Source organism: Oncorhynchus masou, chromosome 25 (genome assembly GCF_036934945.1).
Source record: "Oncorhynchus masou masou isolate Uvic2021 chromosome 25, UVic_Omas_1.1, whole genome shotgun sequence".
NCBI lineage: Eukaryota > Metazoa > Chordata > Actinopteri > Salmoniformes > Salmonidae > Oncorhynchus > Oncorhynchus masou.
The window spans coordinates 4,243,297-4,258,719 of NC_088236.1; the positions used below are offsets into that span (position 1 = coordinate 4,243,297).

General features: G+C 50.7%; 1 protein-coding gene across 1 annotated transcript in view; it reads left to right on the plus strand.

Moving 5' to 3' along the window:
- Positions 1–15,423, plus strand: part of LOC135513697 (PDZ domain-containing protein 2-like) — a 230,329-nt gene that overhangs the window by 199,599 nt on the left and 15,307 nt on the right. Inside the window, exons 20-21 of the mRNA XM_064936570.1 lie at positions 298–4,426; positions 4,610–4,727. Of these exons, the coding sequence (XP_064792642.1) occupies positions 298–4,426; positions 4,610–4,727 (4,247 nt within the window). The remainder of the gene's footprint in view (positions 1–297; positions 4,427–4,609; positions 4,728–15,423) is intronic.

Consider the following 15,423-nt stretch of genomic DNA (forward strand, 5'->3'; position numbering starts at 1 on the left):
TGCTGAAATAAATGTCTCGTTCAGTTGAAGAATGACAGAATGAGTATAGTACTTGTTATTTTATGTGAAGAGTTGATTTCAAAACATGTGTTTTGTTTTAACATGTTGCTAAATTGCACTTTAGTAAAAATGTAATTACTAGAATAATGTTATCCATGCTGTTTCTGTAGGAATTACAGTGTTAGGCTTACTACACTGTAGGTATACAGTGTAGTTTGAAGAGCAATTTAACAGTAAGTGTCACACAACTAAAACCTGACTGCCTCTGAAGTAATTAATTCATCTCTCCTCATACAGCTGTAGATCGCCTGTCCAGCCTCGTGATGTCATCGGGGAGTTGTGATGTCATGGGTCCCTCCAATGGGGGGGCTCCAAATCCAGGAAGTCCCTCCTCCTCCTCACCGACCAATCACAATCCCAAACCCACAACCCCAATCAACCACAACCACAGCAATGATATACCGGTCACCTACATTGATGACGTCATGACCAGACTAAGCTCCTCCGATGTAAAGAGCGTCCTCTCTTCCAATACCCTCAAAGCCCCTTCAGAAGCACAACATACTGAGACTATGGCCTGTAAGTCAGCTGTAGACAGCAAGGCCCTGCCAGAGAATGAGAAAAGCACAGTTCAGACTCCTCCAACATTGCCCAGTCAGTTGGACTTCTCTGTCTTGGACTCTGGAATGAAATGCTGCCTCTTGCCTGTGGGTAAAACATTCTTGAACAAATACTCCAGAAACGTTAGCAGTAATCTCACAGACGAGGGGAAGAATAGGGTGGAGAGACCCCCCGGTGCCTCTGTAGCCGATTCCAACTGCAACATGTACGACATGGTCGGCGACAGTGATTCAGAGGGCGAAGACACTGCCACCGACAACAGCCGTGGCGCTGCCGGCGATAACAAACCGGCGAGCCGCAGTGTCGGCGCTGAGCCCCAGGACACGGATTCTGATGAGGAGGAAGTGGAGATTTGTTACAGTGAGGCCCAGCGGCCCAGCACTCTGAGTCAGGCAGGGCTGACTCACCTAACAGATGGGCCATTGTCTCCACAGCTCCATATCTCTATCTCTGGCTCTGACGGCAGCCACAGTACAAAGGAGACGAGGCCCTTTGATGTAGCACTAGACTCGGCTGCTTCCTCCTCCTCCACTGTCACTACTACTTCAGCGGCCTCCCAGCAAAACGAAGACTGCTCTGTTGTAACAACCCAATCCAACCCCGATCAGAAACCATTCCCCTCACTGTCTCAGGGTCTGCCTGCCTCTGGCTCTCAATCCTCAGGTGCCTTTCTGGTTGTGGAGGCCAAAGGTTTCCCTTGCCAAGAAATGCCCCGCCAGTCTTCCAACGACACAGATTCTGTGCCCACTACAAGCCCTGCAGGGCCTTCAGAAAGTGGTGTCAACAGGGTTTGTGACACTGTTATAACACATCCAATAAAACCTGGCCATCCTCCTTCATTAAGCGTCTGCACTACCCCCATTGCAGCGGCTAGCCACAACATCGCGCGACAGAGTCAGGAGAGGTCAGCCCGACTCCGTACAAACGTTTCACCGGCTGCGGCTTTAGGAAAACTATCTAACACACAATCGTCATCATCCCACTCAACGGTGGGGGAGGCAAATCCATCCAACTATAGCAATGTCTGGTCAGGCGCATCTAAACCATTGTCAACATCGCTAACAACAAGAGACAGTGAGAGAGAGAAGGTTCCCTCGTCAACATCGCTAACAACAAGAGACAGGGAGAGAGAGAAAGTTCCCTCGTCAACATCGCTAACAACAAGAGACAGGGAGAAAGAGAAAGTTCCCTCGTCAACATCGCTAACAACAAGAGACAGGGAGAGAGAGAAAGTTCCCTCGTCAACATCGCTAACAACAAGAGACAGGGAGAAAGAGAAAGTTCCCTCGTCAACATCGCTAACAACAAGAGACAGGGAGAGAGAGAAAGTTCCCTCGTCAACATCGCTAACAACAAGAGACAGGGAGAGAGAGAAAGTTCCCTCGTCAACATCGCTAACAACAAGAGACAGGGAGAGAGAGAAGGTTCCCTCGTCAACATCGCTAACAACAAGAGACAGTGAGAGAGAGAAAGTTCCCTCGTCAACATCGCTAACAACCAGAGACAGGGAGAGAGAGAAAGTTCCCTCGTCAACATCGCTAACAACAAGAGACAGTGAGAGAGAGAAGGTTCCCTCGTCAACATCGCTAACAACAAGAGACAGTGAGAGAGAGAAAGTTCCCTCATCAACATCGCTAACAACAAGAGACAGTGAGAGAGAGAAAGTTCCCTCGTCAACATCGCTAACAACAAGAGACAGTGAGAGAGAGACGGTTCCCTCGTCAACATCGCTAACAACCAGAGACGGTGAGAGAGAGAAAGTTCCCTCATCAACATCGCTAACAACAAGAGACAGGGAGAGAGAGAAAGTTCCCTCGTCAATATCGCTAACAACAAGAGACAGGGAGAGAGAGAAAGTTCCCTCATCAACATCGCTAACAACAAGAGACAGTGAGAGAGAGAAAGTTCCCTCATCAACATCGCTAACAACAAGAGACAGGGAGAGAGAGAAAGTTCCCTTGTCAATATCGCTAACAACAAGAGACAGGGAGAGAGAGAAAGTTCCCTTAACATCCCTGGACCTCAGGCTGGTCCAGAATAACCCTAATAGTCCCTCTCTCAGGACATCCGGTCCCAAATCAGTCAACAACATTTCAACAGACAGTCCTCTATCCAGCAGTAGCAGCAGGCTCAGAGTCAATGACAAAGTCCAGAAGACCAGCAGCACTGCACCCAAAATGAAGGGGCTCAACATCAAGAGTAAAACCAAACCCCAGGAGCAACTTTCCCCAAAACCAGCCAGAGCAGAAAGTCCGTCGGTTCTGAGGAAAGCCAACAACACTTCTCCGCTCCAGTCCCCCAAACTGCAAGCCAAGAAGGTGGGCTCCCCCCTGCAAACCAGGAACGTGGATTCCCCTCTGCTTATCAGAAAGGCAGCCATAACCAGCAGCCTAAAGAATAAACAGCAAGACCGGAGCAGCAGTAGTAGTAGTAGCCCTGCCACGCCCGTAACAGATGGAGGCCAGGACAACCCCACAACCACTACTACGCCAGAACCAATCAGCCAATCACAATCAACTACCAAGATGAAGGTAGAGGAGCAACGTCTACACAAAGAGGTGGAGCAAGGGATTTTGGCAGTGGCCAAGTCAAAAGAACGACCAGAGCCAGTCCTAACTACCCAGAGGACCTTCATCGAGGTGCGACTCTCATCCTCATCTCCCTCCTCCATGCCTACACCAGTTCTGGCACCAAAGGAAGTTGTGTATTCAAACGATTACTCAATTCCTCATACCAAAAATATTACTCAACACAAGGATCAGGTCAATGGAAATCCAGTAGAGACCAGTCGATGGTCAGGAACCCCTGCAACCCCTTGCTCGGTGTATAATCTTGAAAAGGTCAACAACATTACCAGTGAATCAGCAGTGAACTCAATAGTCCTAGAATCCGTAGATGGGGTTCCTTTGCCTATGAGCAATGGTCCCATAGACATCTCTCACATGAACTGTAGTATAACAGAGACGGATGAAACTGAGAGCCTCAAAGGAAACAAGTCCAAACTGAAGGCGATGGAGCGTCGTAGTTTCTCCACAGACAACAGCGTCTCAGGGGACCCAAACCCCTTCTCTGTCCGCCAGAGGATCAAGTCCTTTGAGAACCTGGCCAGCTTCGACAAGCCAGTGCTCAAATGCATCGACATCCAGTCCTTTGCTCTGACAGCAACGTTGAAGCCACCTCTCAGCCGGAGACTGTCTGGCTACATGTCTGGATCGGTGAGCTCCATAGACTGTCGCTCGCTACGAAGGAGCTTCAGTTCGTGCATCGACAACTTCAACGCATTAACCCCCTTGACCCCAATGTCGCCTCAGCTTCGCAAGTCACCGTCGAGCCTGACCCTCACAAACTTTGACCTGTTGACGCAAAGCTGCAGCACTAGCGAAGCTCCCCTCGGACATATCCAGGACAAACTTGCAGATGGAGAAAGTCCCAGAATCTCCCCAGGAGTTGTAACCCCTCAGACGCCTCCGGTAATGCGGAGTCGCCAGGCCCGAGGTCATGCCAACCTGTCCCGGTCCAGACTGAGGGAGCTCAGGGCCCTTAGCATGCCCGACCTGGACAAGCTCTGCACCGATGACTTCTCCAGCGACCCAGAGACCAACGCCACCATTAAGACGTCGCTGGAGATACACCCAGCCAGGCCCACAGAGGTTGTTCAGAACCAAACAGGGGGCTGTTCCCCGTCTGCTAACCCCACCGGGGTGCACCCGACCAGGGCCAGCTGGGCGGATGCCGGGGCCAGCCTGGACCCCATTCAGAGGAAAACCAACTGGCAGCAAGCAGATATTCAGAACCGGTCCATCAGGTACGTGCGAACACCAACCCTGTCTATACTATTTCTACAATTGGATTCAAATATACAATACGTAAATCCTCCAAAGGTTGTAGACAGACAGACAGAGACACACACACACTCACACACAGAGACAGACACACGAGTAAAGCAGTAAGTCACAGCCCATATTGGAATGGTCTGTTTCCACTGCAGTTTGACAGTGCTGGCTGGCTCTCCGGTGGAGCAGAGTAAGCTGCAGGCGGTCCTGGCCTCCGTGACCACCAAGACAGACGTGTTGGCACTGCTACAGGAGGCCAAGGCTCTCTCTGAGGTAACCGGTAACACACACCAACACACAAACAACTTTGTCTAATGATTTGTTCCCTGCCATACACCCAGCCATACACTCAGCCATACACTCAGCCATACACCCAGCCATACACCCAGCCATACACCCAGCCATACACCCAGCCATACACCCAGCCATACACTCAGCCATACACCCAGCCATACACCCAGCCATACACTCAGCCATACACTCAGCCATACACTCAGTCATACACTCAGCCATACACTCAGTCATACACTCAGCCATACACCCAGCCATACACCCAGCCATACACTCAGCCATACACTCAGCCATGCACCCAGCCATACACTCAGCCATACACTCAGCCATACACCCAGCCATACACCCAGCCATACACCCAGCCATACACCCAGCCATACACCCAGCCATACACCCAGGCATACACCCAGCCATACACTCAGCCATACACTCAGCCATACACCCAGCCATACACCCAGCCATACACCCAGCCATACACCCAGCCATACACCCAGCCATACACCCAGGCATACACCCAGCCATACACTCAGCCATACACTCAGCCATACACTCAGCCATACACCCAGTCATACACTCAGCCATACACCCAGGCATACACCCAGCCATACACCCAGTCATACACTCAGCCATACACCCAGCCATACACCCAGCCATACACCCAGTCATACACCCAGCCATACACTCAGCCATACACTCAGCCATACACTCAGCCATACACTCAGCCATACACTCAGCCATACACTCAGCCATACACCCAGCCATACACTCAGCCATACACCCAGCCATACACCCAGCCATACACTCAGCCATACACTCAGCCATACACTCAGCCATACACTCAGCCATACACTCAGCCATACACTCAGCCATACACTCACACACTGCATATTGATGTTTCCCTTCATGCTTTCTCAAAGAAATCTCATATGATGCTGACAGGGCCCTTTCTCTTAACTCTCTCCTCCCTGACCAGCTGTCTCTCCTCCCTGACCACCTGTCTCTGCTCCCTGACCACATGTCTCTCCTCCCTGACCACATGTCTCTCCTCCCTGACCACCTGTCTCTCCTCCCTGACCACCTGTCTCTCCTCCCTGACCAGCTGTCTCTCCTCCCTGACCAGCTGTCTCTCCCTCCTGTCTCTCCTCCCTGACCACCTGTCTCTCCTTCCTGTCTCTCCTCCCTGACCAGCTGTCTCTCCTCCCTGACCAGCTGTCTCTCCTCCATGTCTCTCCTCCCTGACCGCATGTCTCTCCCTCCTGTCTCTCCTCCCTGACCAGCTGTCTCTCCTCCCTGACCAGCTGTCTCTCCTCCCTGACCACCTGTCTCTCCTCCCTGACCACCTGTCTCTCCTCCCTGACCACCTGTCTCTCCTCCCTGACCACATGTCTCTCCTCCCTGACCACATGTCTCTCATCCCTGACCACCTGTCTCTCCTCCCTGACCACCTGTCTCTCCTCCCTGACCACCTGTCTTTCCTCCCTGACCACCTGTCTCTCCTCCCTGTCTCTCCTCCCTGACCAGCTGTCTCTCCTCCCTGTCTCTCCTCCCTGACCACCTGTCTCTCCTCCCTGACCACCTGTCTCTCCTCCCTGACCACATGTCTCTCCTCCCTGACCACATGTCTCTCCTCCCTGACCACCTGTCTCTCCTCCCTGACCACCTGTCTCTCCTCCCTGTCTCTCCTCCCTGACCACCTGTCTCTCCTTCCTGACCACATGTCTCTCATCCCTGACCAGCTGTCTCTCCTCCCTGACCACCCGTCTCTCCTCCCTGACCACCCGTCTCTCCTCCCTGACCACCTGTCTCTCCTCCCTGTCTTTCCTCCCTGACCACCTGTCTTTCCTCCCTGACCACCTGTCTCTCCTCCCTGTCTCTCCTCCCTGACCAGCTGTCTCTCCTCCCTGTCTCTCCTCCCTGACCAGCTGTCTCTCCTCCCTGTCTCTCCTCCCTGACCAGCTGTCTCTCCTCCCTGTCGCTCCTCCCTGACTAGCTGTCTCTCCTCCCTGACCATCTGTCTCTCCCTCCTGTCTCTCCTCCCTGACCACCTGTCTCTCCTCCCTGACCACCTGTCTCTCCTTCCTGTCTCTCCTCCCTGACCAGCTGTCTCTCCTCCATGTCTCTCCTCCCTGACCAGCTGTCTCTCCTCCCTGTCTCTCCTCCCTGACCAGCTGTCTCTCCCTCCTGTCTCTCCTCCCTGACCAGCTGTCTCTCCTCCCTGACCAGCTGTCTCTCCTCCCTGACCAGCTGTCTCTCCTCCCTGACCAGCTGTCTCTCCTCCCTGACCAGCTGTCTCTCCTCCCTGACCAGCTGTCTCTCCTCCCTGACCACCTGTCTCTCCTCCCTGACCACCTGTCTCTGCTCCCTGACCACATGTCTCTCCTCCCTGACCACATGTCTCTCATCCCTGACCACCTGTCTCTCCTCCCTGACCACCTGTCTCTCCTCTCTGACCACCTGTCTCTCCTCCCTGACCACATGTCTCTCATCCCTGACCAGCTGTCTCTCCTCCCTGACCACCTGTCTGTCCTCCCTGACCACCTGTCTCTCCTCCCTGTCTCTCTTCACTGACCACCTGTCTTTCCTCCCTGACCACCTGTCTCTCCTCCCTGTCTCACCTCCCTGACCAGCTGTCTCTCCTCCCTGTCTCTCCTCCCTGACCACCTGTCTCTCCTCCCTGACCACATGTCTCTCCTCCCTGACCACATGTCTCTCCTCCCTGACCACCTGTCTCTCCTCCCTGACCACCTGTCTCTCCTCCCTGTCTCTCCTCCCTGACCACCTGTCTCTCCTTCCTGACCACATGTCTCTCATCCCTGACCAGCTGTCTCTCCTCCCTGACCACCCGTCTCTCCTCCCTGACCACCCGTCTCTCCTCCCTGACCACCTGTCTCTCCTCCCTGTCTTTCCTCCCTGACCACCTGTCTTTCCTCCCTGACCACCTGTCTCTCCTCCCTGTCTCTCCTCCCTGACCAGCTGTCTCTCCTCCCTGTCTCTCCTCCCTGACCAGCTGTCTCTCCTCCCTGTCTCTCCTCCCTGACCAGCTGTCTCTCCTCCCTGTCGCTCCTCCCTGACTAGCTGTCTCTCCTCCCTGACCATCTGTCTCTCCCTCCTGTCTCTCCTCCCTGACCACCTGTCTCTCCTCCCTGACCACCTGTCTCTCCTTCCTGTCTCTCCTCCCTGACCAGCTGTCTCTCCTCCATGTCTCTCCTCCCTGACCAGCTGTCTCTCCTCCCTGTCTCTCCTCCCTGACCAGCTGTCTCTCCCTCCTGTCTCTCCTCCCTGACCAGCTGTCTCTCCTCCCTGACCAGCTGTCTCTCCTCCCTGACCAGCTGTCTCTCCTCCCTGACCAGCTGTCTCTCCTCCCTGACCAGCTGTCTCTCCTCCCTGACCAGCTGTCTCTCCTCCCTGACCACCTGTCTCTCCTCCCTGACCACCTGTCTCTGCTCCCTGACCACATGTCTCTCCTCCCTGACCACATGTCTCTCATCCCTGACCACCTGTCTCTCCTCCCTGACCACCTGTCTCTCCTCTCTGACCACCTGTCTCTCCTCCCTGACCACATGTCTCTCATCCCTGACCAGCTGTCTCTCCTCCCTGACCACCTGTCTGTCCTCCCTGACCACCTGTCTCTCCTCCCTGTCTCTCCTCACTGACCACCTGTCTTTCCTCCCTGACCACCTGTCTCTCCTCCCTGTCTCACCTCCCTGACCAGCTGTCTCTCCTCCCTGTCTCTCCTCCCTGACCACCTGTCTCTCCTCCCTGACCACATGTCTCTCCTCCCTGACCACATGTCTCTCCTCCCTGACCACCTGTCTCTCCTCCCTGACCACCTGTCTCTCCTCCCTGTCTCTCCTCCCTGACCACCTGTCTCTCCTTCCTGACCACATGTCTCTCATCCCTGACCAGCTGTCTCTCCTCCCTGACCACCCGTCTCTCCTCCCTGACCACCTGTCTCTCCTCCCTGTCTCTCCTCCCTGACCACCTGTCTTTCCTCCCTGACCACCTGTCTCTCCTCCCTGTCTCTCCTCCCTGACCAGCTGTCTCTCCTCCCTGTCTTTCCTCCCTGACCAGCTGTCTCTCCTCCCTGACCAGCTGTCTCTCCTCCCTGACCAGCTGTCTCTCCTCTCTGTCGCTCCTCCCTGACTAGCTCTCTCTCCTCCCTGACCATCTGTCTCTCCCTCCTGTCTCTCCTCCCTGACCACCTGTCTCTCCTCCCTGACCACCTGTCTCTCCTTCCTGTCTCTCCTCCCTGTCTCTCCTCCCTGACCGCATGTCTCTCCCTCCTGTCTCTCCTCCCTGACCACCTGTCTCTCCTCCCTGACCAGCTGTCTCTCCTCCCTGACCAGCTGTCTCTCCTCCCTGACCAGCTGTCTCTCCTCCCTGACCAGCTGTCTCTCCTCCCTGACCAGCTGTCTCTCCTCCCTGACCGCCTGTCTCTCCTCCCTGACCGCCTGTCTTTCCTCCCTGACCACCTGTCTCTCCCCCCTGTCTCTCCTCCCTGACCAGCTGTCTCTCCTCCCTGACCAGCTGTCTCTCCTCCCTGACCAGCTGTCTCTCCTCCCTGACCAGCTGTCTCCCCTCCCTGAACAGCTGTCTCTCCTCCCTGTCTCTCCTCCCTGACCACCTGTCTCTCCTCCCTGACCACCTGTCTCTCCTCCCTGAACAAGTGTCTCTCCTCCCTGACCACCTGTCTCTCCTCCCTGACCACCTGTCTCTCCTCCCTGTTTCTCCTCCCTGACCACCTGTCTCTCCTCCCTGACCACCTGTCTCTCCTCCCTGTCTCTCCTCCCTGACCACCAGTCTCTCCTCCCTGACCACCAGTCTCTCCTCCCTTCATAATCCATTCACCCAGTTCAATGTAACATCTTTAGGTTTAGGCTGTTAATGATACTTGCATTTTTCCTATACCCATCATGATGTTGCTACAACCTAGCCTACAGTGGTTTGCGTACTGCAGCACAGCTTGCGTAGTGCCGCAGAATTGTATGGCACGTTATTTAAGTGCCAACCACTGGTACCATTAATGCTAGTTAGTGCTAGTTTGACCACCAGAGGGCATATTTGAGAAGCATTTGATAGTCTTCAATAGTGGCTGTACTAGAGAATTTAAAACCTTTTTTTGTAAGAACTGATTTTAAGAAATTTTGCATGATTAATTTGACTAATATTATGGTGTTTCTATTCCATGAACAACGAAAAACCCTCTGGGTTTCCGTTAGGATGGAATGGAAAATATGGCGCTGTACAACGTGACGGTCGGGAGTAGGCTACAGTACTTGGCTATTTAGCCAAAGAATCCACGTGATGTCTGGGCACGCGGAGACTGGGGTTCAATTCCTCGACGGGGAGGAAGGAGTAGGCTGTCCTTGTAAATAAGAATTTGTTCTTAACTGACTTGCCTAGTTAAATATAGGTTACATTAAGGGCATAACATTTCTGCACCCTAATTGTATAACTGTGGTCTAACCAATACCCAAGTGGAGATTAAGTGAAAATAAAAAATCTAATTGATTTATCAAGACCAGTCCTCATGCTTGTCTCAGAGCAGTGTGAAACAGTGCTCAAATAGTTGTAGGTTTTTGCTTCGAATCCTATTGCTTCTAACTTCAAAAGGCTCTTTAAATAAAATTTAAAAAAATTCAGTCTCTCAATGTGCAAAACTGATAGAGACATACCCCAAGCGACTTACAGCTGTAATCGCAGCAAAAGGTGGCGCTACAAAGTATTAACTTAAGGGGGCTGAATAATTTTGCACGCCCAATTTTTCAGTTTTTGATTTGTTAAAAAAGTTTGAAATATCCAATAAATGTCGTTCCACTTCATGATTGTGTCCCACTTGTTGTTGATTCTTCACAAAAAAATACAGTTTTATATCTTTCTGTTTGAAGCCTGAAATGTGGTAAAAGGTCGCAAAGTTCAAGGGGGCCGAATACTTTCGCAAGGCACTGTATATTGTCCTGCTAATAGCCTATAATGGGCTATTATAATACTGTATATGTTGTCCAGGTCGGGATAACCAAAACATTTCTTTATTAAAGACTATCAGAAAGAATGTTGGTACTTATTTATTTTGATCCAAAGCCATGAATGAGTGAGTCACTCAGCTTTATGTAGGTGCTGGGCTACATGATTGAGTGACTCAGCTTTATGTAGGTGCTGGGCTACATGATTGAGTGACTCAGCTTTATGTAGGTGCTGGGCTACATGAGTGAGTGACTCAGCTTTATGTGGGTGCTGGGCTTCATGATTGAGTGACTCAGCTTTATGTGGGTGCTGGGCTACATGAGTGAGTGACTCAGCTTTATGTAGGTGCTGGGTTACATGATTGAGTGACTCAGCTTTATGTAGGTGCTGGGCTACATGATTGAGTGACTCAGCTTTATGTAGGTGCTGGGCTTCATGATTGAGTGACTCAGCTTTATGTAGGTGCTGGGCTACATGAGTGAGTCACTCAGCTTTATGTGGGTGCTGGGCTACATGAGTGAGTGACTCAGTTTTATGTAGGTGCTGGGCTACATGATTGAGTGACTCAGCTTTATGTAGGTGCTGGGCTACATGATTGAGTGACTCAGCTTTATGTAGGTGCTGGGCTACATGATTGAGTGACTCAGCTTTATTTTGCTGCTGTACAACGTGACCATGTGTGTTTGAAAGAGTATTTTCCAGTAAGCAACAATTTGCTTACTTTCATTAGACAACTTTGTTCCAATATTTCTGTAGTTCATTGATCTTTATTCCAATAGTAATTCGTTATGGATCCATAACTAAATAAACATAGGCATTTTGAAAGAGTATTTTTTTAATCATTATTTTATTAAAGAAAGCATAAAGATGACATTATTAGTTACATTGTTTTAGTTTGAATAGACTGGCACTAAGAACAGCAGATACGTTTCCCTAGTCAGCGCCATTATTAGTGCAATGCCCCTTAAAATGTTGCTCTGTGCTACCCAGTGCGGCAGGATGTATTTGTTCATAACTGTTTCACTATGGTCTTTTCTCTCTCTTTGATTCAACTGCTCACCACACTTCGTTAATAAGGTAGTGACTGCCCATTACTGTACAGCTTATCCACTTATTAACCACCTAAGGTCTAAGGGGCTGGGTTTCTAATAAGCTAACATACGGAATTGTTTTAAGACGGTCATATGGAATTGTTTTAACAAGGATTATTATTCAATATTTTATTTAGAATTTTAGGACACCTGTATATATAATATATTTAAAAAAATTTAACATTTGAATTTGGCAGTCCCAAAATAACAGACAGTCCCAAAATAAATCGAAAGTAGGTAGGTTTTGAAGTGTCTGTCCTATATCTGAGAGATATTAGAAAGCTAAACAAATTGAACCTATATTTACAGTGGAATTAGCCCTATACCTTTGTTGTGGAAATGCCCCATTCACTTCCATTCATTTTTCAGCCCGGTACTGGGTTACCTTCAGACAAGTCCCATGACACTTAGAGCTAAACGTTGTCATGGGAATGTCTCCTGGTCTGACCAACATCCCATCTGCAGTGGAAGGTGGCAGAGCTATAGCCTCCTGGTCTGACAAACACTGCTATAGCTCTGTCACCTTTCACCTCAGATGGGATGTCTCCTGGTCTGACCAACACTGCTCTAGTTCTGCCACCTTCCACTGCAGATGGGATGTGTCCTGGTCTGACCAACACTGCTCTAGTTCTGTCACCTTTCACCTCAGATGGGATGTCTCCTGGTCTGACCAACACTGCTCTAGTTCTGTCACCTTTCACCTCAGATGGGATGTGTCCTGGTCTGACCAACACTGCTCTAGTTCTGTCACCTTTCACCTCAGATGGGATGTCTCCTGGTCTGACCAACACTGCTCTAGTTCTGTCACCTTTCACCTCAGATGGGATGTCTCCTGGTCTGACAAACACTGCTATAGCTCTGCCACATTCCACTGCAGATGCGGAAGGCCCATTTCTGTGGGGGCGTGTCCATCATTTATTGATGTTACTTTAATAAAATATTTCAGTTGGGTTTATTACTTCATTATTGAATTCCTTAAAGTCATCATCTCATCTCTGCCGAGGCAGTAGCAGCCAGCCATCCAGCCAGACAACCATGAAGTGTTATGGCTGTGCTCCCCATTGATTCTATTTAGCTAGGCTACTAGCTATGCTGCAGAGCTGTCTGACCAAATCCTTTTAGTAGCTACCTCATCAACTGTCTCTATCCCTCTCTTGTGTTGTGTTGATTCCTCTCTCATGTGGTCTGTGTGTATCCGCTTCTATCCTGGGCCGTTAATGAACAAGTGCAATGGATTATGGTCATTCTAGTTAATTACCACGTTTTCTGCGCTGAACTAGGTTGAGTATTTGCCTAATGAAAACTACTAATTTCTATAGTGAATGATTTGATTTCTCTCTAGGCCTCACCAAAAAACGGAAGTAGTTGTCAATAATCCCCCATGCTCTCCCGAGTGGCCCAGTGGTCTAAGACATTGCATCACAGTGCTAGCTGTGTCACTAGAAATCCTGGTTTGAGTCCAGGCTCGGTCGCAGCTGGCCGCGACAGGGAGATCCATGGAGTGGTGCACAATTGGCCTGAGTTGTCCGGGTTAAGGGAGGGTTTGGTCGACAAGGATGTCCTTGTCCCAATGCGCACTAGCAACTCCTGTGGTGGGCCGGACTAGGTGTACAGTGTTTCCTCCGACACATTGGTGCGGCTGGCTTCCGGGTTAAGGGAGGGTTTGGTCGACAAGGATGTCCTTGTCCCAATGCGCACTAGCGACTCCTGTGGTGGGCCGGACTAGGTGTACAGTGTTTCCTCCGACACATTGGTGCGGCTGGCTTCCGGGTTAAGGGAGGGTTTGGTCGGCAGGGATGTCCTTGTCCCAATGCGCACTAGCGACTCCTGTGGTGGGCCGGACTAGGTGTACAGTGTTTCCTCCGACACATTGGTGCGGCTGGCTTCCGGGTTAAGCAGGCGTTGTGTCAAGAAGCGGTGTGGCTTGGCTGGATTGTGTTTCGGAGGATGCACGGGAGTTGCAGCGATGGGACAAGACTAATTTCCAATTGGATAATGAAAAAAAGAATCCCCCCCCAACATTGCGTCTGCTAAATGGGATATATATATAAATGGGATATATATGAGTGTCTAAGAACACCAGGATCTCTCAGTTCTCAGGTCCATTTATTAGGTAGTTCAGGGTAAACAAGGGAGCAGGTAGTTCAGGGTAAACAAGGGATTATGTAGTTCAGGGTAAACAAGGGATTATGTAGTTCAGGGTAAACAAGGGATCTGGTAGTTCAGGGTAAACAAGGGAGCAGGTAGTTCAGGGTAAACAAGGGATTATGTAGTTCAGGGTAAACAAGGGATTATGTAGTTCAGGGTAAACAAGGGAGCAGGTAGTTCAGGGGATCCGGTAGTTCAGGGGATCCGGTAGTTCAGGGGATCTGGTAGTTCAGGGGATCAGGTAGTTCAGGGTAAGCAAGGGAGCAGGTAGTTCAGGGGATCAGGTAGTTCAGGGTAAGCAAGGGAGCAGGTAGTTCAGGGGATCAGGTAGTTCAGGGGATCCGGTAGTTCAGGGGATCAGGTAGTTCAGGGTAAGCAAGGGAGCAGGTAGTTCAGGGGATCAGGTAGTTCAGGGGATCCGGTAGTTCAGGGGATCCGGTAGTTCAGGGGATCCGGTAGTTCAGGGGATCCGGTAGTTCAGGGGATCCGGTAGTTCAGGGGATCAGGTAGTTCAGGGGATCAGGTAGTTCAGGGGATCAGGTAGTTCAGGGGATCAGGTAGTTCAGGGGATCCGGTAGTTCAGGGGATCCGGTAGTTCAGGGGATCCGGTAGTTCAGGGGATCCGGTAGTTCAGGGGATCCGGTAGTTCAGGGGATCAGGTAGTTCAGGGGATCCGGTTGTTCAGGGTTAACAGGGGATGAGTTTAGATAATAAAGGATGGCTTTTGGGAAATGAACACAATAGCACAAATAACTAAACACTTCAGATTAATTAGATTGAGGAAAGGTAGCATGGTCCTACATCTGTTTGCGCCCTCTTTCCAACGGTATTTGTCATGACATTGACCATATACTGGAATCCTGGAAGGATATTGACCTCATCCCATCAGTAGAGGATGCCTGGTTATTAAAAAAAAAAGCCTTTCCTCAACATCTTAAATAAGCATGCCCCATTCAAGAAATGTAGAACCAGGAACAGATATAGCCCTTGGTTCTCTCCAGACCTGACTGCCCTTAACCAACACAAAAACAACCTGTGGCGTTCTGCATTAGCATCGAACAGCTCCCGTGATATGCAACTTTTCAGGGAAGAAACCAATATACACAGGCAGTTACAAAAGCCAAGGCTAGCTTTTTCAAGCAGAAATTTGCTTCCTGCAACACAAACTCAAAAAAGTTATTGGACACTGTACAGTCCATGGAGAATAAGAACATCTCCTCCCAGCTGCCCACTGCACTGAGGATAGAAAACTCTGTCACCACCGATAAATCCACCATAATTGAGAATATCAATAAGCATTTTTCTACGGCTGGCCATGCTTTCCACCTGGCTACCCCTACCCCCGGTCAACAGCACTGCACCCCCCCATAGCAACTCGCCCAAGCCTTCCCTATTTCTCCTTCTCCCAAATCCAGTCAGCTGATGTTCTGAAAGAGCTGCAAAATCTGGACCCCTACAAATCAGCCGGGCTAGAC